This window comes from Podarcis muralis, chromosome 2 (genome assembly GCF_964188315.1).
Source record: "Podarcis muralis chromosome 2, rPodMur119.hap1.1, whole genome shotgun sequence".
Taxonomy (NCBI): domain Eukaryota; kingdom Metazoa; phylum Chordata; class Lepidosauria; order Squamata; family Lacertidae; genus Podarcis; species Podarcis muralis.
In genome coordinates, this window is record NC_135656.1 from 89590019 (window position 1) to 89617828 (window position 27810).

Consider the following 27810-nt stretch of genomic DNA (forward strand, 5'->3'; position numbering starts at 1 on the left):
GAGGCTGGGTAAAAATAGAGGCAGAAAACATGAGACACATTTAAAACAAAATAAAGCAGCTCTTGAGATAACCACCACAAGAAAAACCTGATGGTATCAGATCAGCGTTGAACCAAAAGACAGGATGATGTAGGAAAACTTTCCAAAAGACAAGCTTATTTTGGTTAAAATTCTAAAATTTATGTTTTGATAGCATACTGACACCAACACATTTCAAAGAACATCCTTAAGTAATAGACTAGTTCACACAATCCTTGTTGAATGTAGCATAGCAATCGCTCTTAAAAACACACACAACTCTTCTGCTTGGATAGACTTGAGCTTACTTCGCAACTGTAAGGCTTCTGGGGTGTCAAGTGACCAGGAAGCATTTCAGTCCTTCAGACCCAACCCATTTCCTGGACCTCCTTCAGCACATACTCAAACTGCTCCTGACATGCCTCTATGGCCCTACCAGCTTTTCATGGCAGTAGAAAGTGGTGATCTTACACTGGATCTTCTTCAGTGATTTCTGATCTATTTCTCCAGTGTTGAAGAGTCAAATCTGAGATACTTTCCGGCGCCTTCAGTGGGGACCATAGGATTCGCCTTTAGTTGGGATTTGTTACCAGGAATTTCTTTCTGCTTTACTTATATGCAACCCCAAATATTGAATTATTTGTTCAGTTTCTGTTTCAGTTTCTGTTAATTGGTTCTCGTGGGAAACTTGCAGATTCTAGCTTCACACAATTAACTCAAGCTGGTGTCAATTTACTCTTGGCAGAAAGCCCAGGTCTGCCTGACCTAGAAACTACTCACTCTGATTGGTTAACGACCAGCACTCTGCTCTGTTATCAAGGGTTTGCTAGCTCAGTTTGAAGTGAGGTGTTGTTAGGAGTAGAAGTGCTGTGTATGGTTTTGAGAGAGAGAGAAAGAGAGGGTTTATTTTACTTTTACTTGTATGCAGAAACTCTGCTGTTTTATTTTCTCCTTTTTAATAAATCCTGTAAATAGTTATTCTGAGTCTAGCTGACTTGTCATTACTGCCGCAACTAGCTTCTTCGCTGTGCAGGAAAACTCTGCTACGTTTGGGCTAAAGCCAATAGGGCTATGCCTGACACTCCAAAGTTCCATGAGGTTATGGGCATTGTGCTGCCAGCCTGAGTTGCGGTGGTGTCAGCATCAACGGCGTTGGTTCCAGTAGTTCCAGAGGTTGTTGTTCCTGGCTGGTTCCTGACCGTGGTGAGCTGGTGACGCAGTGGACACAAGGACAACAGCTGCAGCGTGTGAGTGCTGGGTGCTGTGGTTCCTGTTCTCTCTCTCGGTGGTCGTGAGTAGCTGGTTCCGGGTTCCAGGGACATCGCTCTCAAGATGGCCTCACAACCAGTTCAGATGGCTTTTGAGCGTCTGAATGACTCCAATTACTTGCTGTGGTCGGAACGCATGCAGGCAGTGCTGCAGAGGGATCGTCTCTGGCAAGTGGTGAGTAAGTTTCCTGCAAAGCCTGATGATGAAGACCTCGATAAAGACCAAAGAGCAAGGGCCACAATTGTCTTGGGGCTGGAAGATTCCCAGTTGCCGTATGTGAGGGGAATCAAGACAGCTAGAGGTGTGTGGCAAGCACTTAAAGAACTCCATGTGCGTGAGACAGCGGTTTCCAAGCTGTTCATTCGCAAGGCATTGTACAAGGCAATGTTACAGCCTGGGGTTACAATGCAGGAACACCTACACAGTTTACAGTTAAAGTTTGCTGCGCTACAGGAAAGAGACTGTGCATTAGACCAGCAGGAGAAGGTGGCTATTATTTTGAGTTCTCTCCCGGAAAGCTGGGATAATTTAGTTTTGTCTCTAGAAGGCATGCAGGAGCATGATTTATCAGTCAGTTACGTTACTGGGCGTTTGATTGAAGAATGGCAGAAGAGGCAAGAAAGGTCGCTGGCTGCAGAGGCTTCTACAGGCGGGCGGTTTGGAAGGAGTTCTCATGCCGTGCCAGAGGTGAAGCAAAAGCAGCGTACCGGTGAGGAGTCAGCGTTTGCTGTTAGGCGTTGTTTCCGATGTGGGTCTTCAGCGCATCTAAAACGACAATGTCCGGAGTTGGTCAAGTCTCAGTTGCCGGTGCAGGAGCAGAGACGAGATCAGCAGCAGCAGCAGCGTAAAAGGAAATTCTTCAAACGAAAACAGTCGGCTCAGCTGGTGACCGGCGAGGTCAAGATTGCTGATGAGAAACAAGCGGTCTGGGTGGTCGATTCGGGAGCATCTCGCCACATCGTGAATTCAGATGAATTGTTTGTTTCCAAGAACTCAGCACAGCGCAGCCAGGTGGCTCTAGCAGACGGAAGTACTTCCGAAGTGATTTCGGGGGGTGCAGTTTTTGTTCCTTGTCTTCGTGAATGCCTGCAAAATGTACTTTGTGTGCCGTCATTAAGGAGCAATCTGATGTCTGTAGATTGTTTGCTAAAAGCTGGGTTTAAAGTGCATTTTGAAGGAGACAGTTGCATTATTAAGAAGGCTGGTGAGATTTTAGGCACTGCTAAGTCAGAGGGAGGCTTGTTTTGGCTTAAAGCAGGATCTCAAGTTGCAGCAGTAGTCAGTAAATCTCAGCCTGCAGTGAATAACAAAGCTATACATGACAACTGTGTGCACTTATTGCATAGGAAAATGGGGCATGCTTGCTGGAAAAGTGTACTAAAAATGTCTGAATTGGCTGATGGGGGTAATTTAAAGAGTTGTAACAAGTACCTTGATTGTAATGTTTGTAAAAAGGTTAAAACCCACAGAGTCTCTTACCCCAGAAGTGACAGAGTTAGTGAGTCACCGCTACAGCTGGTTCACATGGACGTAATTGGTCCATTTGCTGTAAGCAGGGGTGGATCGCGCTTTTCACTAACAATTGTGGATGACGCCACACGTTATTCTTGGGTTTTTCCCATGAAGAATAAGGGTGACGTGTTCACTAAGTTTAAAGGCTGGGTGGCATCTGTGGAAAGATTTCTGTCCATTAAACTCAAAAGGATTCAGACGGACAGAGGTGGCGAATTTATGTCAAATGCCTTTAAACATTGGTTACAAAAGCGTGGCATTGGACATAGAAAAACGAACGTTTTTTCCCCAGAGGAGAATGGCGTTGCAGAGCGAAAAAACAGATCTTTACAAGATATGATGTTTGCCATGCTTGATGATGCTGATTTGCCCATGTCTTATTGGGGGGAGAGCATGCTCACCGCGTGTTATCTCCAAAACAGGCTCTTTCATCAAACTATAGGTACAACCCCGTACTTTAAATTGTTTCAGAAAAAACCCAAAATTGACCATTTGCATGTGTTTGGATCAAAAGCCTGGGTATTAATTCCAAAACAAATGAGGAAGAAGGGAGATCCTAAGACCAAACAGTTAGTGTTTGTGGGTTACCAGGAGCTGGGAAAAGGTTTCCGCTTTGCTGAAGGGACAAATGGCATTGTGATCTCCAGGAATGCCAGTTTTTGTGAACATAGTGGCTGGGAGAGACTACATGCCAATACTGAGGTTTGGTTTGAACCTTCCCAGGAGCTTCATGACTCTGAAGGTAAACATAGAGAATCAGAGTCTGAGGGGGAGGAAAGTTCAGATAAGAGCTCTCAAGAAAGTGGAGTTAGCCAAAGACCAGTTGCTATGCAACAAAAGAGAGGTCGTAGTTCTGAGGAGGAAAGTGGGTCAGAAGAAAAATTTTCTCCCAGAAGATCTAAAAGACAAAACAAAGGAGTGCCTCCGGTGCGTTTTTCCCCAGATACTGCAAATGTGTTTAGTGTAATTGCAGAACCCAAGAGTTTTCAGGATGTGTTAAAGTTACCAAAAGAGGAGGCAGAGCGCTGGAAACAGGCAATGGAGGAAGAGATGTCCTCTCTGAATGAGCACAAGGTTTTTACACCAGTAGCAGCGCCTGAGGGGGCAAAGATTGTAGGCTGCAGGTGGGTGTACAAACTTAAACCTCTGGTGACAGGAGAGTACAAATACAAAGCTCGTTTAGTGGCTCAAGGATACTCTCAGAGGCCTGGAAAAGATTATGACGAGACTTTTTCCCCTACTGCTAAGGGGGACAGTGTAAGGCTGATTTTAACGCTTGGAGCAAAGAGAAAACTCCTGTTAAACCATTTTGATATCCAGACTGCATATTTACATGCATCAATATCAGAAGACCTGTATCTAGCCGAACCGCCTGGTTATGAGACAGGTTCCAATAGAGTGTTAAAATTAAACAAAGCTCTATATGGTCTCAAACAGGCTGCAAGATCTTGGAACAAGTGTTTCCATGAGGCCTTAGTGTCATTTGGTTTCAAGCAGAGTACAGCTGACAATTGTGTTTATGTACGTGGTACAGGCAGTGATCAAGAGTTTTGTCTGATTTATGTAGATGATGTTTTGTATGCCTGCAAAACAGATAAACAAACTAAAAGGTTTGCCAAGCAATTGTCCAGTAAGTTCAAAGTGAAAGACTTAGGCCCGGTTAGGACATATCTAGGGTTGGAAGTGTGCTGGGCCCAAGATGGCAGCTGTCTAATTAGTCAGCAGAACAAAGTTAAACAACTACTGACTACATACAGGATGCAGGATTGCAAAGGGGCAGTGGTGCCTATGGATCCAGGTTTCATAAAAACACTTCATATAGATGAGGGTCCTGAATTTGAACATCCTGATGTATATCACTCTGTAATTGGAAGTTTATTGTATATAGCACAGTGGTCCAGACCTGATATTAGTTATGCAGTAGGCATATTAAGTAGATTGGTCTCAAAACCCACACTAAATGCCTGGAAAGGGGTAAAACAAGTTCTGAGGTACCTCAAACAGACAATTGGCTATATGTTACAATTAAATTCTTCAGAGGATGAAATGTTGAGTTGCTACTGTGATAGTGATTGGGGAAATTTGCCGGATAGAAAATCTGTCACAGGACTAGTCATAATGGTCGGTGGAGCTTTAATCAGCTGGCGGTCACGCAAGCAAGACGTTGTAAGTGTGTCATCAACGGAATCAGAGTACGCCGCATTGAGTGAATTGTGCAACGAGGTGATTTATTTCAAGCATTTGTTGGCAGATTTAAATGTAAATTGTGGAGAACCAGTACAAGTTTACATTGATAATCAAGCTTGTATAACCTTAAGTAAAACAGAGGGATTCAAATCGCGTTCCAAACATATCTCTGTAAAATACCAAAATGTACGTTGCTGTGTACAAGACAATGTAATCACCTGTACTTATGTATCAAGTGAAGAAAATGTAGCAGATGTATTAACTAAACCATTGGCAAAGATAAAGAACAAGCGAATGTGCAAGGGTTTAGGTTTGCTGGAAAAATGATCTCCTACATAGGTGTATTTGGTGTTAATTGTTCAGCAGAATCTGTGAGGGGGTGTTCAGTTTCTGTTTCAGTTTCTGTTAATTGGTTCTCGTGGGAAACTTGCAGATTCTAGCTTCACACAATTAACTCAAGCTGGTGTCAATTTACTCTTGGCAGAAAGCCCAGGTCTGCTTGACCTAGAAACTACTCACTCTGATTGGTTAACGACCAGCACTCTGCTCTGTTATCAAGGGATTGCTAGCTCAGTTTGAAGTGAGGTGTTGTTAGGAGTAGAAGTGCTGTGTATGGTTTTGAGAGAGAGAGAAAGAGAGGGTTTATTTTACTTTTACTTGTATGCAGAAACTCTGCTGTTTTATTTTCTCCTTTTTAATAAATCCTGTAAATAGTTATTCTGAGTCTAGCTGACTTGTCATTACTGCCGCAACTAGCTTCTTCGCTGTGCAGGAAAACTCTGCTACGTTTGGGCTAAAGCCAATAGGGCTATGCCTGACACTCCAAAGTTCCATGATTATTTGTTATGGGTTGCTTCTAAAAATCCCATATTGGTTATAATTATGAACAACCTTGAATTAAAGTGAACGATTGTGAGGCAGCCAAATTGTCTGCTATGAATATCTGAATGGAATATAAGGCTTTTATTTATTTATTGTTACGGCAGGGATGAGGAATATGTGGTCATCTCGACTGTGTGGAATACAACTCCCATCATCCCTAGCTGTTGACCATGCTGACCAGGGAAGTTGGATCCCCAAAACACATGGAAAGTATTCCCCACACCTCCTTTTTTGTACTTTATTGCTTTTTGCTCACGTGCAAGATAGTCCCAGTGCAGACCAACCTGAGTGCAGGCCCACTCAAGGAAGGACCATTGCCGCAGATCCCAGGGCAACACTCCTCTCTATTCCTATCCATGATGCATATTCACATTGGTTCGCATGCACCCATCAGCCATTATAGGAGGCTGGCGCACTTCACGTTTTCCCAATACAGTGGTACCTCGGGTTACCTACGCTCCAGGTTACATACGCTTCAGGTTACAGACTCTGCTAACCCAGAAATAGTACCTTGGGTTAAGAACTTTGCTTCAGGATGAGAACAGAAATCGTGCTCCGGCGGCGCGGCAGCAGCAGGAGGCCCCATTAGCTAAAGTGGTGCTTCAGGTTAAGAATAGTTTCAGGTTAAGAATGGACCTCCGGAACGAATTAAGTACTTAACCTGAGGTACCACTGTATAGCATTTTAAACTTGAACATGCCTAGCTGGGTTGGTGAGTGAAGGCTAGATGGGGAAGCAAAAATATACACTAGCCTCTTGTTCTGAGGTGCTGTTCCAGTGTTGCGTGTTGAGTCCCACAATCGCCACCCCCAAAAAATTCACACTTCACACATCAATTTTGTTTAGGTTTTTGGCATAATTTTGGCCACAACTTTATTCAAATACAAAAAATGTGAGTGGTTGCTTAGGCATTGGTTATGACTATCTGTCCATGCCCTCAGGGACAGAGCTGGCATTCCGGACACCAACGGAAGCCAGAGTGGGAAACAAGTATTGGGTGAGAAAGTGAAGTCGGGCATCAATCTCCCACTACTCACCCTCATGTTCCTGTGGGGCTTGCACGGCCCAAGTTCAACTCCCTGAACAAGGACGAAAGAATGGCAAGCCCCTGGATTCCTTTAACGGAATTCCCATCGCATCATTTGGAGGGGTAGGCACTTACCCCTCCAAGCACCAATTTAACCAATGCCTAACCGCCAACCTTACAAGTTGTGACGATTTGCTACGTAGTAGGCAAAAACCAAATGGCACCAGCCAATCAGCCAGATGGCAAAATTCCTACTAGGCCCCCGCACCAAGGCGGACGACCCCATGACAGGCAATAGCAAGGTCAAGCGAGCAAAACAAAAAACCACCCTATAAAAGGGCGGGAGGGCGGGTGATCCGATGCAAAAACGGCCAAGAGGGCGTCTAACGTCTAACCCCCTGTATTTATAGACTCTAACCCCTCCTCCAATTTGGCAACAGCAGATCTACCCCAGCAACCCAATCTTAACCCCTTAGGAGGCTTGGGTCTCTCACTAATCTGCCTAGTCATGGCATGGTGGCTTGTTTCCCCCAACCGCAACACGTGCTCTCTGTTAGGGAGAACACGCTTTGCGTGTTGAGTCCCACAATCGCCACCCCCAAAAAATTCACACTTCACACATCAATTTTGTTTAGGTTTTTGGCATAATTTTGGCCACAACTTTATTCAAATACAAAAAATGTGAGTGGTTGCTTAGGCATTGGTTATGACTATCTGTCCATGCCCTCAGGGACAGAGCTGGCATTCCGGACACCAACGGAAGCCAGAGTGGGAAACAAGTATTGGGTGAGAAAGTGAAGTCGGGCATCAATCTCCCACTACTCACCCTCATGTTCCTGTGGGGCTTGCACGGCCCAAGTTCAACTCCCTGAACAAGGACGAAAGAATGGCAAGCCCCTGGATTCCTTTAACGGAATTCCCATCGCATCATTTGGAGGGGTAGGCACTTACCCCTCCAAGCACCAATTTAACCAATGCCTAACCGCCAAGGAGCCCACAGCTCCCCGCCAAACCACTCACAACCCCAACCAAGCCCTCAGCTTGGCCACCACTGCACCCAACCAAGCCTCATTCCCTGAGGCCGAAAGATGCACCCCATCATCTCTGAAAAGGGATATAGCCTGAAAACAAATTGTAGGATGGGAAATTACGTCTCCACCCAAATCTACCACCTTTTTTGCCACCGTTTTATTGATACGTTTTCTGACCCTCTCTGTGGCTAGCGGGCAACGACTGCCCCTCCAAATGCGTCGGTGCAGTAGCTTAGACCAAAATATCTTTGCTGTCGGCACCCATGCCTGCAGCTGCTCCATGTCGCCCACAATTGCAGTACGAAGTGAAAAACAATCCATGGATACCAGGTCGTTCTCGCCCAGCTGCACGACTATAGCCGAAGGTGGCCCTTCCAAGAGCAACTGCCTCCGGATCCGCGGCAAGAGCTCTGACCAACGCATTCCCCGTCTGGCCAGCCACGACAGCTGCACATGTGGAGGGAAGCCGAGACCTGGACCCAAACTGGACTGCCTTGCTGCGACACCAGCCCAATGGACGATACTGTGCCCCACCAACCAGATACGGACAGCCGCTAGACCTGAGACAAACAAAGCAAAAACAATGTAAGGAAGCATACTTAGTAGCGAACGTAGCCTCGAAACGCATCCGACTTCCAACGACCCAAATTCTTTATTCTGTCAGCCGACAAACCCCAGTGAGCGGCAGTCGTTGCAGCCCCAATCCTGAAGGAATGAGGGGCAAAACCAGCAGCCGTCCCATCACATGCTATAATCGCCTTTCGCATCACCTGTGCAAACTGGCGTCTAGTTAGGGGCAACCCATTTTCATGCTTGAATAGGGGCCCGTCGCCCGAGGGGCGCACCGCCAAGTACTTGCTGACATCCTTTACGGGGCAAGGGCCCGCCTCCCCAGTAGCAGGGAGATGAATGACAGCACCCCTACCCCTCTGGTCTGTCTTTGAATTCCTGACTGAGATTCTTAGCTCTGCGGGGGCTAACTGTACGTCTCGAAGCAACAGGCCTCTAGAACGACCATCAGTGTGCTCTTCCAACACGAGCTCACCTACTCTCAAAGCTCCGAAGAATGCAATCGAAAAGGCGGCCGAGAAAAGGCAAGCCTCATACCCCGACCAACACACCACCCGGAGCCTTTTGCGCATCCTGCTCAACAATTCAAAGGAAATTGGGCTACGTAACATTGGTTGTGGGGGACGAAGTCTTCCCCAGCCTTCAAGGGCCCTGCGCACGATAAACTTCCCACAAGGGTCTTTATCATAAAATGTTTTACAGAAAAATGCTATAGCAGCAGCTTGAATCCTAAGTGTCTTAGCTGCACGCCCCAACTGAAATAAATGCGCCAAATAACTCAACACCTGAGACGAGGTGGGGGGGACGCCTCTTAAATCGCAAGCTGTCTGGCGCATAAATACCAAAAAGTCAGACCAAGCTTTTGTGTAAGAACTAAGGGTAGAAGGGGAAACCGATGCTGCTACTCCCTGCAAAACTAATTGCTGCCAAGGTTCCAGAGATGATCCGGGAAATATTCTGGACGTATCCGAGCCTCTGGAACCAGGATTCTGAACCGCTCCATCTGAAAACGGGACAGAGCATCAGCAATCTCGTTAGACACCCCAGGAATAAAACGTGCAGAAAACACTATATTATAACGTAAACAATGCAACACGAAGGCCCGCAATAAGGCCGACACCCTGGGAGAGCGCGATGACAGTTTCGCCAACACGTTAACCACCGCCTGATTATCGGTCCAGAAGCAGACACGACGGTTCCTGAATTCCTCGACCCACAAATGCACAGCCACTGCAATGGGAAAAAACTCGAGAAACGTTAGGTCCCGTGTAATTGCTCCTCCCTGCCACTCAGGCGGCCAACGCTCGGCGCACCACCGCCCCTTCCAGTAAAGACCAAAACCCAGGGAGCCCGCAGCGTCCGATTGGACCTGAAAGTCATTTTGCAAGTTCAAAGTGTCTTGCCATAACGACACTCCGTTGAATTCCTCCAGGAATTCCAACCATACGGAGAGATCGGCCCTCACCTCCCCAGACAAGCGCACTCGATGATGCGGGGCCCTCAATCCCACAGTGAGGCGAGCCAGGCGTGAACAGAAAGGGCGCCCAGGCGCCACCACCCTGCACGCGAAGTTCAAGTGCCCCAACAATGACTGAATTTGTTGAAGGGATACTTTTTTCAAAGGGAGCAGTTCCTCTATGACCTTCCTCAAGGCTACTAGTTTGTCCATTGGCAAACTAGAAGTCTGAGCAACCGTATCCAACAGGATACCCAAATACGTAAGCTGAGTTGATGGACCCTCAGTCTTTTCTGCTGCGAGCGGAATCCCCAGCTCCTGCGTAAGGTCAGCAAAGGCTTGCAGCAACACCGAGCAATCACCAGTGTCAGGAGCCGAGGCCAATAAAAAATCATCGAGATAATGAGTGACCCCGCCCAACCCTGTTTTGGATTTGAGGGCCCACTCCAAAAATGTGCTAAATGATTCAAAAGCAGCACACGCTACCGAACAACCCATCGGCATGGCCTTGTCAAAATAGAACTTACCCTCAAATTTGAAACCCAGTAACCAAAAATCATCCGGATGAATCGGAAGAAGGCGGAATGCCGATTCAATATCACATTTCGCCAATAGGGCAGCGCGGCCAAACTTCCGAATCATCTTGATCGCCTGATCAAGAGATGCGTATCTTACGGAGCAGAGCTCCGGTGGGATAACATCATTAACTGAGGTACCCCTGGGATGTGACAAATTATGAATTAAACGAAATTCACCTGGGGCTTTCTTAGGCACGATACCCAATGGGGATACGTGCAAATTATGAAAGGGGGGGTCATCAAAAGGACCAGCCATCCGATGCATGGCCAGCTCTTTTGCAATCTTCTTACGGGCGACCTCAGGTAACTCACGAACTGATTTCTGGTTAGAAGGATACCGAGCCACAGGGGGCATGGCTACTGGAATCCGAAAACCAACTGAAAAACCATTACTCAAATAAACTGCAGCGTCCCTATTAGGATAGGACTGCAACCAAAGTTGCAGAGCCGGCAATTGAACTGGGGTTCGCGCCAAGGACGTCAAAACTTCATTTCCCTGTGCCCGATGCAGAAGGGAGAGAGGTGTTTTGCTTGGGGGGTTGCTGAGCGCCCCCCTTCCCTCCACGAAAGGGCCGCCGGTTCCCAAAACAAGAGGAGGCAGGATGCGAACCATTGCATTTCTCACATATGTGTGCATACTTACACCCTTGGCGTTGACAAGAACCCTTATTAAAGTCCCAGCATGGTAAGCGGCGGCTGGACCTAAACGCCAGCGCCTTCGGCTTCTGTTGCTCAGGTGCCTTCTTATCAATGAGTGGAGCTACATGGGTGGTCCACACATCGAGATCCTTACGATCCCATCTAGCTGTGGGGATCCTAGCGGCGCGGCGCCTAAAGTTCTCATCATATTTAATCGCGGCTTTTCCACCAGCTTTGGTGAAAGCAGAGCGAACAATAGATAAGTAAACTATCAAATGAAGAGATCTCCGTGGGTAAGCCGCCACCACCACGCCAGCAAAGACCTGGAAACAATCGAGCCAGAGCTCGAAAGTCCTGTCTGAGACGGGGGCACCCTTACGTGTCTTTGCCGAATCCGACTTCTCCTGGTCCTCCGAAGGAGGGGCCAATTTGAAAATGTCCACATAACGGCCATTCAGTATCCTAGACCGCAATCTAGTCGACAAGTGCACACCTGGGATGATGTCTCTGGCGGAATTGGTAGAGACTTTTACATCGGGAACCAACACGCCATCCCTGCACTCTTGAACAGCCCCATACCTTGCTCGGTGCGTGTTGGCCCTCCGCTGCCAAGCCCACCTAGGCAGCCCAGATGCCGATTCACCAAAACCCCAATAAAGTTCCCTAGCAGCGCCCGCCTCATCATCAGAACTGGAAGAGGACGTACCAGAAGAAGAGGAAGACGATTCGCCCCTACTTCGCTTGGCATGCTTCCGGGAAGACCTCCTGCGGCGACGCTTTCCGCCCGAAGACTTCCTGGCAGGGACTGGCAAACTGTCCTCAATGGAAGACTCCGAATCAGGGCTCAGCTGTGATGTACCTGGAACTGATTGAGGAGAAACAACTAGTGAGAGGCCGGAACCTGTCTCCACCTCATCCGAGGGTTGGGTGCGCCCACCTCGGTGGGTGGAAACTGCCGAAGGGTTTTGCCTCCCCGCAGCCCTCCCAGAGGAACGACGTGGCTTCCGTGAACGGCCGCGAGCGGCGGGTAAGTCGCGGGGCCGAGCTAGCTGGGAATCAGTCATCAAACCCCTAGATGATGGGCCTTCTCTCCCATCTTCACTGGATGATGGTGAAGCTGGAGACGATGCCACCACTGGACGAGGACGCCTTCCAGACGTGGAAGGCTGGGTGGAGTAGTGTTGAAGGAAACCATCCATTTCGGCTGCAAAGCGTGACAAGGCTGCTGGATTGTCGGCCATACTTTCCACCAAAGATTGCACCCGTCCCACCGGTTGACTTGGGGTGGGAGAGCGGAGGGCCTGCGACGGACCTCTAATAGGCCGTTTCGCACCAGAGGCTGAGCTGTGACGAGCGGCGACCTTCTTAGGAGCCATACCTGCTACTTGGAATCAAATTGAGAATTAATGAATGCCGCAGCCAGGCGTTGCTACTGGCCACAGACAATGAATTTAAAGCAGTAAACAATACTCCAGTCGCCGAAAGAAAATAAAACAACTTAAATGCTATAGAAGCCAATACCAATAAATGTGTTAACAGCAAAGGCAGTCTATGCTATCTATCCGTCTATCTATCTATCCATTCACCAATATATTTATTTATTTTCTTTTATTCAAATTATTATTTATTTATTTATTATTATTATTATTCAACTATGTATTTTTTATTTATTATATGCTTATTCCAGAAAATAAGCTTGAAAAACAATGGGAATGTACTCCCCAGTTCAGCCAGCAGGGGGCGCCCAATAGCCCCAAGCACACTGGGGAGAAGGTGCAGAGAAGCACTGAGCCACCAGGGGGAGCTCAAAGCATATGACCAAGCTGCAATTACTTCGCTCGGCCACAAGGGGGAGCCCGTCAGAGGAATACTCCTCCCGTGGCGGAGCGCCGCTGAAGGAGAGAAAAAATGGAGGGCGCGACACAGACCGCCGCTCCCGATCCCGAGGGGGGGGCAGCCCCCACTAACTTCAAGAGAGGGGAGGAGGGGGAAGCTGGGCAAACGAGGAGGCCTGGCCTCCCAGCGCCGCCGCGGCGGCTCAACGACGCTGCCACCGCCGGAGCCGCCCGCCCCGCGCCAGATTAGGCCGCACGTATCCTCACGCCGCTCGCGCCAAGCGGCCAGAGAGCAGGGAAGATTTTGCGCGCGGCGTCTCCAGCACCCCCCGAGGACCAACGGGATAGCCCCCACACACGGCGAGCACTGCCGCAGCCCCGGGGAGAGGCCAGGGACCGGACGCCGCGAAAAGGTAAGCGGGGAGAAAACGAACACAGAAAGGAAAACCGTGAATTAAAGAAGGGGGGGAAGGGCCCGAAATGCAGCGGGACTTCGTAAGCCCCTAAAGTCGACCTCCACACTCCAGGCCCCGGCACAAGCACTACCACCAGCCTGGGGGGGTATTTTAAGAGCCGAGGCCCTGGCGGCAGCCGGCAGCGGGCGTCCCGAAATCGGGTAAAAAACAAACAACCAGGTGCCTAGCCCCAGGGGCAGGCCCTGGAGGCTGGGGGGGGGATCCCACCCTCAAGCCTGTGGCACTAGACCGTGTTATAAATATATATACGAACAAATTAAGGGATAAGTAAGATAGAACTCGATGGGAGGGGGGAAGGGAACGGGGAAAGGGAAAGGAATAAATTAATTTAAAGGAAGGGTAAGGAATAAATCAGTTAACCAAGGGTAAGGAGGGAAAGCCCGCAAGTTCAAGATAGGCCCAATAAATTGAAAGCAAAAGCCAGAATACAACCGTCTCACAGCTCCTGATCCGATGCAAAAACGGCCAAGAGGGCGTCTAACGTCTAACCCCCTGTATTTATAGACTCTAACCCCTCCTCCAATTTGGCAACAGCAGATCTACCCCAGCAACCCAATCTTAACCCCTTAGGAGGCTTGGGTCTCTCACTAATCTGCCTAGTCATGGCATGGTGGCTTGTTTCCCCCAACCGCAACACGTGCTCTCTGTTAGGGAGAACACGCTTTCTCATATGCACACAGTGCAGAGAAGGAGGGGCAGGAAAGCACGTTCTCTTCATTTGCTTCAAACCAGAAAACAAGAAGAGATCAATTGCTGTGTTTGCGGATCCTGCTGCATGCGATGAATGAAGGAATACTATCCAGCCTGGCAGTGTGCCTGCATATTAATTTCTGCATGCACAATATGCTTCCTATTGGGGAAAGCAGCGCGGCCGTAATACAATGTGCCTTCACCAGTCTGTGCTTCCATATTGGCTATCCACATCTTGAAGCAGATACAAAGTGCACACACAGTGAGATACTAGGAACTCATGCAACCCTTTTGTGCAGAGATATCTTTGGAAGAAGCCACCATCTTTTCTCTGTGCAGATCTCCCTTATCTCAGGGATGTATGAGAACACTACCATAAGGGGTGGGGTGTGTGTGGTGTGGGTAGGAGCATCATCAACTAAAGTCTAGGTTTTCAGTTGCTGAAATATTCACATTAGTGAATATGCTCCCTTTTCCCTCCCCCCCCCTTTATTGGAACACATGGTTTCTTACAGGAACAAAATGGCATCTTCTTTTCTTGTAGATTTATTTTCAAGCAATTGGCCAAGATGTTCCTATGGTAACAGATACAATTTAATTTCCCTGATGTATTGCAGAAGAAAAATGGATTGGATTTCATCTGACATGGATCTAGGTAGGCCATATCGCTGGTTATTAAGCACAGTCGCTCAAATTATCCTGCGGCGGCAGCTTCGGGTTAGTTAAAGAAACCTTTCTGATGAGATTCTCAGGGTATTTTTCTTTGAGCTACCATGTTGTGGGGAAACCCGTCAGCCATGCAGAAGATATTTTAGGATGTTTAATGGGCTTACAGTGCAAACCTGCTGGGAAGTAAGTCCTATTTAGTTAAATACAGCCTTATAGCACAGGATTGTAGCTTGTATTACATCCGTAGCTCCCAGGTCAAAAAGGGGTGTCCCATCATTAGGTTCAGTGGAAGAATTCCTGCATGTATCTTCCATTGACATTTATAGGCCAATGTCTGTAGAGGAGAGCTCAGTGTGGTCATTTCACACTTGAACCATTTGTGTGGATAGTTTGGGTGAGAATGCTTAAACGTGAATGTGTCTAGGACAAGCAGTTGCACCATCTGTCTCAAAACATTTGAACACCAAGGTTTAATTCAACCATGCAAGGTTTCAGTGCATCTCAGGGTCCAGTAATACAGTATGTGGCAATGGTGGCTTGTGTGGAGGCTGAGGCAGTCTTCCAGCAGTGCTGCATTTGTTGAGATGAGGTGAGGTGGTAGGAGCAGCAGCCCCACAGTGCACACGCAATGCAGGGACATTGCCACGAGTCTGGAACTTCCTCGAGCTCACCACCATCTTGCCCCATGCCCTGATGAGCACATGGCTGCCTCCAGAATGACATCTCTGGCTCCACCAATGAGTTGGTGTGAGAGGATATCAGTATCCTTGCATGTTGTGTGTGTGTAGCTCTGTGGGTGGAAATTTGTTCACAGGCGAAGCACTGGGAGAAGGCTGATCCAACCTTTTTCCTGTGGGCCATCTTTGCAACCAAATTCTCTTTCCACCTGCCCTCACATTTGAGAACACAAGGACATAAATCAAGCCCGCTTTATCAGCTCAGTGCTCCATCTAGTCCAGCATCCTGTTCTCATGGTGGCCTGTGCGAAGCCTCCGAGCTGGACATGAATACAACAGTTCCTAGCAACTGGACAGTGGAGGAAAAAAATAGACATCATGACTAGTAGCCACTAATAGCCTTGTCCTCCATGAATTTGTCTAATCTTCTTTTAGAGCCATCCAAGTTGGTGACCATCAGTGCCTCATGTGGGGGCCAGTTCCCTACTTTAACCATGCACTGCTTTCTGGAAAAGCCACTCCAACAAAGTCTATGGGATGAAAAATTTCCCTCACATGTCACCTTCACAAAGTTACTTGTCAAACATTTAACTCATTTAAAATGAGGCAGATATTATTCTTTCTGTCCTAGTTTTGGCATGGACAATCATCATCATTTCCTATACAGTACAGCCAGGTTTCAAAGCAGTCTGCTGAAATATCTTCTAACTGTACTACTTTCTCACCATTATTATAGCAGAATGTAATTTCATCAACACACCCTTAACCAGAACTGTGGTCCTATAATGCCTCTGGTGTAGGATACAGTAGGTAACAACTAAAAATGGTTGTTTCATTTTCACACAAACCTTCCACTTATTTCTATTTGTTTGAGTGCTCCTTTGAGATTCTCTCTTTCTTTCTTTCTTTCTTTCTTTCTTTCTTTCTTTCTTTCTTTCTTTCTTTCTTTCTTTCTTTCTCTCTCTATCTTTCTCCCCCTTGTCCAAGACCTAGCCAACCAAACTTCTCAGAGTGAGCTGTGCTAAAGAACCATAGGAGAAGCACATCTTATTTGGAGAATAAGCCCAGTTTTATAATCAATAGCCTTGGATGAAACATACTGACTCACACAAAATTGAAGTAAACAGACATCTCTGTTCAAAATATTGGTGGTTGTGTTTTGTTGTTTTTTAAATGTTGCTAAGTTGACATACTGTAAACAACCAATTAAGGTTTTTAAATGTTAAAATACTTTGTCATTAGATGTTATATTTAGCTGAATGGTTCCCTTGAAAGGAACAGAGTTCAAGACTAAAGAGAAAGTGGGTTATTTATCACAGATAAATGGGGAAGGCAGTCTCCTGAAGAACAGATGCCTCTAATTAAAATGCTGTGTTGTTTCTAACATTTAACCTTGCACAAGAAAACTGTCTAACTCTTTTGTTGTTGCTTCACTCAGAGACAGTCAGAGTGAATAATCAGTAGGGTGATCATTTGTGATATTGTCAAAATAACTCAAAATATGGCACACATTTCCCATGAGCATGTAGCATCATTCCCAGGGTGGCTTCTCCAGTTACGGGTATGTCACTGCTTCAACCCTTCCAAAGGTTATTAGAAATGCTTTACCGCTTTGCCCAACGCACAAACACCTTTTGCAGGGGGAAAATGGCCTGGTGAATAGAGCCTGCTGTTCTCCCTCTGCAGTTGAATCATTGAGGGAGGTTGGGAGGCAGGCAATTCCTTCAGAGAAGGTGCCTGTGAGAGGCCTGGCTATGATTTTATAGGCCAGGGCCCTGTGGGTTTGGTCAAGGAAGATCTTGTCTGCCAGTCAGCCGCAGACTTCATGTCCCTGGCTCCCCAATCCCATGATCACCGCTGGACTCTGGGATCATGACACCAAAACTTATGCACACTCTCTAGGACATGTGTTAGGAAGTTTCTGCAAATACACATGCAGGATTTTTTACACATGTTGCAATGAATGTGTGTAGGTCAGGAGAAGAGCCTACCCCGATTGGCATAGGCGAAAGGAGTGTGATAAGCAATCACACTTATCTATCAATAGTCCAATCTCCCAATTACTCGTACTAGACCAGGCACAGGCAAACTCGGCCCTCCAGATGTTTTGGGACTACAACTCCCATCATCCCTAGCTAACAGGACCAGTGGTCAGGAATTATGGGAATTGTAGTCCCAAAACACCTGGAGGGCCAAGTTTGCCTATGCCTGTAGGGTACCCTAGCAGGGTAACCAAGAAACAAAATCCATGATGCAGCTTAGATCAAACAAAGCTTGGCTCAAACTTGTTTTACTGTCATTTAGGGTGATGGTGGCTTTATCCTCCACTCAATATTATTCCCCAAAGTGTTCCTTTACCTTCTCCCATACAAGTGAATTATTGCCTCTTGGGAAAAGGGAATTTGTGGCTCTCTAGTTACAGACCTTCCAAATGTCCCTATTTTCCAGGGACAGTCCCAGATTTACAGAAGCCATCCTGGTTTCTGATCTCATCCCGAAATGTCCTACTTTTCTTTAGGACGTCCCTATTTTCATAGAGGTACCGCTCCAGCGGGAAGGTAAATGGCGTTTCCGTGCGCTGCTCTGGTTCGCCAGAAGCGGCTTAGTCATGCTGGCCACATGACCCGGAAGCTGTCTGCAGACAAACGTTGGCTCCCTCGGCCTATAGCGCGAGATGAGCGCTGCAACCCCAGAGTCGGTCACGACTGGACCTAATGGTCCCCTTTACCTTTACCTATTTTCATCAGAGAAATGTCGGAGGGTATGGAGTTATGTGACCTCCCGATTTTTTCCACAGAATCCTTGCAGCTGAATAGTCAGGCTTTTCTTCCACATCCTCCACGCCACCTATCATAATTGTCGCTATTGTTTCAGAAAACAAAGAAGCCTAGAAGCCTAGGAAGTTAAGGCTGTAGCATGTACCAGTGGCTTGTTAGTGCTAAGGCCTCCAGCTGGGTAGGTGAATTGACATGAAGGAAAGCTGCCAAACAGTTAACATGGTTTCAAGTCTGCCTGGGTCCACAGTGGTACAGGTGAGCACAGGATGTGTGTGTTATAAAAGACTCGCCAAATGTGAAGCAAACCTTTCTGAACAGCTGCCCTGCTTGTCATTAGTCAATCTAATGTGAAGAAGATGCAAGAAAACAAATAGTTTGAAGAACAGCCCCTGTCTGCTCATGTGGATACTGGTTATTTCACTCTCAGGTATGAATACAGAGAATTGACCAAAAAAAAAAAAAGAAGAAGGTAATTTTCTTTTTCCTGAAGGCTCAATATTTCCCAGCAGGAGAAATATGTCCATTTTGACTGTGGCTTTTTAAAAATAACATACGATTATATTTCATTATCACAACAGCTTGATTTATCTCCTTTGTCAATATTTGTCTTCATCTTGCTGCTGCTTATCTCCAGGGTGCAGAATCTTCCATCCTGATCGTAGGCAAAATTATGTGCTTATCATGAGGCCACAATTGGTTTACAATTGAAGCTTGAGGCTCCCTCCCAAAGTGTTAATAAGAGCCCAGATGTAAAAATTTTGGGAGTTTGTACTAAGTTCACGCTGTCAGTGCATTTTAGAGCATTTTATGGCCCAGGGGATGGAGTACCAAGACGTGTAGATTAATACAAAGTTGATAATAAACTTGAGTCTCACTACTTTTTCGTTCTACCAGATTCACCATTCTGAAATGTATCAATTCTTCCTCTTCTTCTTTTTAAACCGCTGGCTGTCACACTCTTGTTTGCTTGATGAAAGCAAATGAAAGGACTTCATCCGAAAAGGCAGCCTATAAATATTTAAAATACATGAAAAATAAATAGTACAAAACAGGCATGGCCAACTGGCAGTCAGTAACGCAAGGAGGAAATAAATCCCAACAAACTAAAGGAGTAATTTTTAAAAAGGGGATCAAATGTATACAACAATACAGTAATTCATTTACTCAGTGCTTTTTTTTTCTAAAAAAAAAAAATGTTTAGGGGTACTCTCATTTTCCTACTCATATTGAAATAATGCCCCTCAATGAGGCCAAAGTTAGATTCACAAAATGTTTAGGGGTATGCATATCCCTGCGCCCCCCCCCCCCCGAAAAAAAAAGCAATGCATTTACTGTACAAAACTGGCAGCCTCCATGGCAATTCTGGCTTTTAACGTTTCCCTTCCCAGCCTTCTGCTGCCTCTCTCAGCCTCCAGTCAGTGGAGGGCAGGGTTGAGACTAACAAACACTTTGTGGTTTCCCACTAACCATCCCAAGCTCTGCCTCTTCCTCTCTCTTCTCCCTCTTCCTTTCAAGAGGGTACCATGGAGCTCCAGTCATGTAGTGTAGAATCCAAAGCCATTCTTGTGACCAGGAAGTAACGGTAAATATAAAACCCATTTTGTGTTTTATTTTCCCCTTTAAGCAATGCTAGTAATGTGTGAATGAAGAAGAATGGGGGTTGAGACTGAGTCATTCCAGGCTGCTCCAGCTTCTGATTGTGGAAAATAATAACACAACCTCTTGGCCAGCTCCATTTTAAAGGTAAGCAAATCGTACACCCATGTTGCAGGGAGGCATGGCGATGGGTTTTATTCTAAAGTTAAAACACTTAAATGTAGAGGGAAATGGCCCTGCAGAAATGTGGGTTAATATCTAGGAAAGCACTACCTAGAATTGCTTTTCTCAGATTACGTAGATTTCCATGCACACTGTATCAACTAGGCATAACTGGGAGTTCCCCTGTTTCTTTCTAGTCTTGTTTTATGAGGTCATTTTGCTCCGTGTTCTGTGCTACTGCCTTCCAGTTTAAATTGGAGAATTTCTAAAATTTATTTCAGAATGGACGGGCATGCATCATTTGCTGCAGTTTTCAGAACATTCCTTCTTCTTTTGCCCTACCAGTGCACACCAGTGCACACAGATTAAATCACAACACAAAAAGGCATCTTAATATAACTGCTCAATTCTGTTACACACAGTGGTTTTAATGGCGGCGAAGATGCACTGGTATGCAATGGTAACCTGTAAGAAACCAAACTTTCAGCAAAATGAAAGCTGTGGCAAAGTCGCATGAAAAACTCCAGAATTTATTTATTTTTAAAGTAGGAATGGAGGATTGTTAGCATATTGATGTTGCACAAAGCAGGACTGTGCACTTCAGAAACCTCATATTTCAGATTGTTCCACCTCATTTGCATGTGGACAAGGTCATCATGCTGATGTTTTCTCCCACATAATTGCATTTGTGTGTCGGGAAGGGGGAACTACTGTGGAGGAAGCAGAAAGGTGGTTCAAATTTTAGATGTAGGTTACCACGAGATAACTGCAGGCAGTACATGGAAAATGCGATCCCATTAATGTACCATCTATGGAGCCAGAATTGACTGTTCAGGCTCATGTGGATCTTTTGCAATCTCAATCATTAGTTTTCATGCAGAATAGGATTTACCATGCCAGATACACAATTACGGAGAGATGCTTTGTTGTAGGAGGCATATCGGCAGATTGAGGCGGAATAAATTTATGCAGCAAAAGCATTACTCCCACCTTAAAGATGGAAATGAAGGGGTCGTATCGGAGAACATTATTACTTGTACAAGTAAAGAAAACTGCTTTGTTACTCATGGATACATCAGTTACTTTAACCATATACATGAAGAAAACTATGTGTGGTATTTCAGGTGTATATAATTTCCATACTAATTCTTCTTGAACTCCAGAGAACCATACAATGGAAGGTATTTTTATTATGCTTTTGACAGTGCGAATGCACTTATATTGCACAGAGTGCAGCAATAACTATGCCTACGAAATTGCATATAATGTTTGCAATGCCTGATGTAACAGAGAGATAATTATAGTACTCCCAGAATGTGACAGGTGTCAGGAGCGAAAAGTGTTCTCTCTCACTCACTTAAATCTATGGGAGATAACATATGCATTGAAATGCAGGCACATTATGCCAGAATCACAGTCTCCAACACTTAGAAATTAGTTTCAGTGAAATTTCCCTATTTTACCAAACACCAGAGTGTGATCAGCCACCATAACCTTGGGGCATGTCAATTTGTGCCTATCAGATTCATAGCAAGAACACAGAATGTTTCCTACTAACAAAACTCCCATCTCTTTAGAGGCATAAGCTCACAATTCTGTTTTCAGTGGTTAGTTGCATGCCTGTTCAGCCTCTCTGGCACATACGCCAGATGGAGCCAGTGGAGCACCTTCAAAAGGCCATGGCTATGCATGGCAGCTCATGTCCTCCTTTTCCATAGTTTGCCATGCCCTATAAAGCATTTCACATCTGCCTTCTGCATCACTCTGATGGTCTGCTGTTAGGTCTGGGAAAGGCTCCTCCTGCCTGAAAAATTGGACAGCTACTGTCAGTAGACAACGCTTGAGTTAGATGGGCCAACAGCCTGATTCGATATATGGCAGCTCCCAGGGACTAGGGAGTTAATCCTCCTGAGTTACCACCCTGTGCAGCCTGATCCAGCCTATCATATTCCCATGAAACATACCACTTGTGTCATATGAGTTCTATATTCTTACGTTGCCAGTGTTGATAGAAGATGAGAGCATTGGAGGAACGTCGGCCACAAATGAGGAAAAGTTGGTTGTGGGAAACCTATTCATTTAGCTTCCCTGGGGTCTCTCTCTGAGTGCTCTAAGCCAGGGGTGGCCAACTCCCAAGAGACTGCGATCTACTTACTGAATTAAAAACTGGCAGTGATCTACCCCCCGTTTTGGGGAGGTTCAGGTCCAAGTATTTTTTTTAGGGAGGAGAAAAACCCTGCTTCTTGGGAGAAAAGCAATGACAAACCTAGGCAGCATCTTAAGAAGCAGAGACATCACCTTGCCAACAAAGGTCCGTATAGTAAAAGCTATGGTTTTCCCAGTAGTGATATATGGAAGTGAGAGCTGGACCATAAAGAAGGCTGATCGCCGAAGAATTGATGCTTTTGAATTATGGTGCTGGAGGAGAGTCTTGAGAGTCCCATGGACTGCAAGAAGATCAAACCTATCCATCCTTAAGGAAATCAGCCCTGAGTGCTCACTGGAAGGACAGATCGTGAAGCTGAGGCTCCAATACTTTGGCCACCTCATGAGAAGAGAAGACTCTCTGGAAAAGACCCTGATGTTGGGAAAGATGGAGGGCACAAGGAGAAGGGGACGACAGAGGACGAGATGGTTGGACAGCGTTCTCGAAGCTACCAGCATGAGTTTGACCAAACTGCGGGAGGCAGTGGAAGACAGGAGTGCCTGGTGTGCTCTGGTCCATGGGGTCACGAAGAGTCGGACACGACTAAATGACTAAACAACAACAACAAAACCCTGGTTTGGGGGGGGGGTACAAGAAAAAGTTGTTTAGCTTTTCTAGGGAGCAAGAAAGCCCCATTTTTAAGGGTTCTGGAGGAGAAAAATAAACAGCCACTCAACAACAAATTGCTGGGGGAACAAACAGCCTCACTGAGTAAACTCCGTCTTCCATTCCTGCAACAATGGAAGGCGGGGCGAGGGGGCGGGGCCAGATTCAATTTTACCAATGCTAAGGAAAGGGATCCAGTGATCGACCGTAATCTACCAAAACCTCCTGGGGATCTACCAGTAGTTTGACCTGTTGGACATCCCTGCTCTAAGCCTATTTTGCTCAGGAACAAACTAGGAAGGGAAAACTGTGTACTACTGAGAATTACTGCGAGACATCAGGCTTTCCAGGAATCTCTAGTGCGTTGGTTATTGTTCAGTGTGCCACCCCACACCATGGGGGGAGATTGCATAGGGGGCACAAAGAGGCAAGTGGGTGGCAGGGGGGTACTGAGAAACAAGGGAGCAGCAACAGGTGCTAAAGGTGTAAATGACTATGTGACTTTGAAAAGCTAGTATCACTGCATCAGGTTCATAAATATTGTTGAATTAATTAAGCCAAATAACTGCATTTTCTATAAATGTGCAATCAGTTGGTTCTGTTTTTAATGTTACTGTTTCGTTACCTTCCTTAGTGGGTCATGCAAACTGCTACAGTCATACCTCGAGTTGCATGTGCTTCAGGTTGAGCGCTTTCATGTTGTGCTCTGCGGCAACCTGGAAATAACGGAGCACGTTACTTCCAGGTTTCGCCGCTCGCGCATCACGCGCATGCGCGGAAGCAGCAAAATGCGACCCGCGCACGTGCAGACGCGCCATCGCATCTTATGTTCCATTCAGGATGCAAACGGGGCTCCGGAACAGATCCCGTTCGCATCCTGATGTACCACTGTATTCTGAATAATTTTAAATAGGGTAGAGTAGGGGCACTAGGGCTGAGTTTATGGAACCGAGGGGACAGTATTTTAGTCCCAGTTTCCACACCTCACCATGGCTTCTTGTACCCTTTGCCAGAAAGAAAGTTTAGAGATGTTGCCTTGGCCTGGAAAAGTATTCTACTTTAGGCTTCAGACCACATTCTAACCGGCTCAGAACGTCTGTTATTGTGGCTAGGAAGTAATCTTGGAGGGAGGCAACACCTCCTGCCCTCTGCACAAGCCAGCCCTTTAATGAAGTGCTTTCCCCCAGGCTTGCTATTTGCCTTCTGTTATGTTGTTCAAGCATGACTGATATCATAAAACAAATAAACCAAGTAGTATCGCAAAATGGACGTAGAGCTCAAACTAACTTTTTTTCCTGTGAATCCAGGTAAGCAGTGTGGATGGCAAACACTTCAATCCCAGCTCCTTCTCGGCGCTTTTGTAACCCTCTCAGGCACTTTGTAAGCAGTGCTATTCTGAAACAATGCCTTGGACAAACTGCTTGGAGAAGAGCAAACATTACTTCGCCCTCTTCCCAAAACAGCGCTCCCCAAACAGCACTGGAAGAAAAAGAAACAGAATGGCCTGAAAACAGAATGAGAGTACTGTATAATTTAAGCAAACCATTGTTTTTGTTCGGTACTGGTGTCATTACATCGCTTGGAGTCACTTGGCTTTCTCTTGCAGGGGAGGAGGTCTTTATATAAATTACTGGCCTTGGATCTTGCAACTTTAGTGATTTTTTTTGTCCCTTCCCTTCCCTTCCCTAGCTAGTCCCCTAGGCAGTTTTTAAGTCAGTGCCAGGAAGTAAATGTTTTAATAAAACCAAAGCTCATTAGGCCTGTTATAGGAAGCCGCCTTACATCATAGAATCATAAAATTGTAGAATCACAGAATTGTGGAGTTGGAAGGGACTCCGAGGGTCATCTAGTCCAACCCCCTGCAATACAGGAATCTCAGCTAAAGCAGCCATGACAGATCACCATCCAACCCCTGCTTAAAAAGCTCCAAGGAAGGAGAGTCCACATAAAATAAGAGTAGTATATTGCAAAAGTATTAAGCAGTTTATCTGTGCTTTAAAATCAGTCAGGGAAACACTATTTTAAATGCCTTCAAATAAATAACTAAAAAAAATATGTAGAAGAACTGGGAAGGAAGCCTTGCAAACTCCAGGTCTTTTCACACCCACTTTGAGATCCTGCCCTCGCAGGGTGAATGTGACCACCTCTGCTTTCTGCTTTCTTTTGTTTCCTGCATTGGGCACCACCTTTTTCAGAAGTGGGGCAGCAATATTCCATCTCTTTCTAAATAATTTAATCAATATAGAAATACAGTCAATCAAAAAATCACATTTCCCTTGCAGAAACACACTTTCCAGTTACCCCTCCTGTAAACATTTTGTCTACACTGCTGGAAGTCTATTATGACTTTTCTTTGTATTTTTTTGTAGCTCCAGAACGACTTTTCAGAAACTCTCTTCAGACATCCTCACTCCTGTGTGCAGCTGCTATCAGTGCTTGCCAGATAGCAGTTATTCATCAGTTTCAGTTACCCCATCTTTCTGTAGCAATAGCTTTTGTTATCGGCAGATTTATTTATTTTTATCTCTTTCCCCCCATCCGTCCATCTTGTATGCACAGCAGTCTCTTTGATCTCTCCGATTTCCTTTGCTGGTGCAGGTATGTGGAAACGCCATCTGTGAAAATGTGTCACCTTCAGATCTGTCGACTACAATACTCTGTGTGTCTCGATGCCTCTAACATGTAGGGCATCAACAACGCTTGCCAGCATACGGCTGCCGTTTTAATATGCTGCTCGTTTTGCCTTTTGGTATAGCAGCAGCAGCAGCACAAATGCAATTGTCTCCTTTTCCTTTTAATTGCTTTCCGTGAATATTAATTAGGTCCTGAAGATGCAGATTGGCTGCTCTTGTTAGGAGAATCATCCGTAACCAGAAATCATATAATTGGACACTTCAATATCTTTAAAAATGAAATGCTGCTGTTATCAAAATTGTTTGTTTCCTAGACATCTACAGTTTGACCACCACATGGAACACCAACATTTGCAGTAGCCATGAGAATAATGGCCAATGCTGCTTTTACATCACAACCCTTTCCCCTAGCCCTGACATGCCCCTCCATTATTTCCTCTCAAAAGTAAAATTCCACGTCTCTATTCTTTCGTACCCCATGACCTGGTCTAGTGGACTTGGGTCTCCACTGGGAATAGACTGTGAATAATGGATTGCACTACTATAGAGTGTGTGTGGGGTGGTGGTGGCACTTTTTGAATGATCTCCCCTGCAAGAGCCCCCCTCCCAAAAAATTCACATCTGCTTTGCTACTTTTTAGGTATTGTTTTTCACAGGGAACCGAACTTATTAAAATTTAATCACCTCCCAATGGGCAACCTGAAGTGGTACAGTCCATTTTAAGCACTGCATGTGTAGTTACAGGGAACCAGCCAGAGGGCCTTCTCGGTAGTGGCGCCCGCCCTGTGGAATGCCCTCCCATCAGATGTCAAGGAAATAAACAACTATCTGACTTTTAGAAGACATCTGAAGGCAGCCCTGTTTAGGGAAGTTTTTAATGTTTGATGTTGTATCATGGTTTTTTATTCTGTTGGGAGCTGCCCAGAGTGGCTGGAGAAACCCAACTAGATGGGAGGAGTATAAATAATAAATTATGATGATGATGATGAACCAATCTCTTTCCTTTTCTACTGGTCCACTCCAGCCCCTGCTTGTATTTATGCCCCAAACCAGTTTCCTCCTGTAGCTCCCCTTCTCCCCTGACCTCTGGTCGGTCATGTTGCTCCTGCTTATCAGGAGGTACAGGGAAAGCAGAGAAGTGGCAAGGAGGCTGGCATGGTGAAAACACACTGGCAGGGGCACCCTATTAGCTCTGCTGAGGCACCAACATTGCACCAACTTTGCTGTCACCTCACCCCTCTCACCAGTGGTGTGACCAAACAGAGGTCATGTGAGCAGTGGCTCCCCATCTGCGATCCACTACTGTTCTTATGTTCTTTTTGTTCATAGCAGGGGGGCAAACTGGATTTGAACTAGCCTGCCAAACCATTACCAGTGGCCTACCCACCCCCAGTAAAATTGAGTGCTGCTTCTTTCCATCTTGGTCCGAATGACAGTAGAATTTTAAACTTCTCCTCTCAGACTCAGCTTCAGATTGGTTGATTTGAAGTTTTTGAATTATGTTGGGAAGTTAGCAATCCATTAGAGAAGATAATCTCCTTGTTTTCCTACAACCATTTAAAAATTTGTTGCAGACTCCTTAACCATGGTCAAATCACTCCAGCCTTCATTGTGACCCATCAAAACACTCTTTTTCAACATAACGATCAGTTTACATAACACATTTTGAGTACATTGTGACCAGAATTGTGTCAGCAAATGTTAGCAAGCACCCATCGCACTCACTTCAGTGGGTGCCCAGGTTTAATAGCAACTCAAGGAGCTTCCTAGAACCACTTTTCTTTGTTCATGGAAAGAGCTTTGCGGAATGTGGTGTCGAGAGCTTCCTTCAAAACTGCAAAATGATCTTCTGTATCCATTTCAACTGGGGTTTATGCCCAATTTTGGCACAGAAATTCCTTTGCATGGTAACCTCTGTCGGGAGACAGCTAGGGGGATGTTTCTTTGTCCATTCTTCTTGACCTTTCAGCAGCTTTTGATAGCATTGGCCATGGTATCCTTCTGGAGGAGCTGTCTGAGTTAAGGAGTGGTAGCACCACTTTGTGGTGGCTCCATTCCTACTTGGATGGTCATTTCCAGAGGGTATGTGCTTTTCAGCCCCATGAAGCCTTCAGTGTGGGGTTCCTACTTTTTTCCTGCAATACTTTGTATCATATGAAGATAGCTGCACTTCACCAATGGGCCCCTACCCTCCATACACCTTTGCAATTCAGTCACACTATATCTATATATATCTATGTATCTATCTATATCTATATCTATATCTATATCTATATCTATACCTATATCTATATCTATATCTATATCTATATCC

General features: G+C 45.9%; 1 protein-coding gene and 1 long non-coding RNA gene across 2 annotated transcripts in view; one reads left to right on the forward strand and one right to left on the reverse strand.

Annotated features, from left to right (window-relative positions):
- Window positions 1-6686: 6686 nt before the first annotated feature.
- On the reverse strand, window positions 6687-12545 carry LOC114600493 (uncharacterized). Its single transcript, XM_077923501.1, has 2 exons — window positions 11876-12545; window positions 6687-8486 (listed from the first exon to the last, which is right to left on the reverse strand). The coding sequence occupies exons 1-2, from the start codon at window positions 12543-12545 to the stop codon at window positions 7912-7914; spliced, it is 1245 nt and encodes a 414-aa protein (XP_077779627.1). The 3' UTR covers window positions 6687-7911.
- Window positions 12546-19714: 7169 nt separating this feature from the next.
- The window catches only part of LOC114591806 (uncharacterized), a 36352-nt gene continuing 28256 nt past the window's right edge, over window positions 19715-27810 (forward strand). Inside the window, exon 1 of the long non-coding RNA XR_003705361.2 lies at window positions 19715-19875. This is a non-coding gene — a long non-coding RNA (uncharacterized LOC114591806). The remainder of the gene's footprint in view (window positions 19876-27810) is intronic.

Coding starts and splice junctions, on each gene's coding strand:
- LOC114600493 (XM_077923501.1), bottom strand. CDS start 12,545: ATGGCTCCTAAGAAGGTCGCCGCTCGTCACAGCTCAGCCTCTGGTGCG. Junction 8,487..11,875: donor ATCGTCTTCCTCTTCTTCTG/GTACGTCCTCTT, acceptor TGTTTGTCTCAG/GTCTAGCGGCTGTCCGTATC.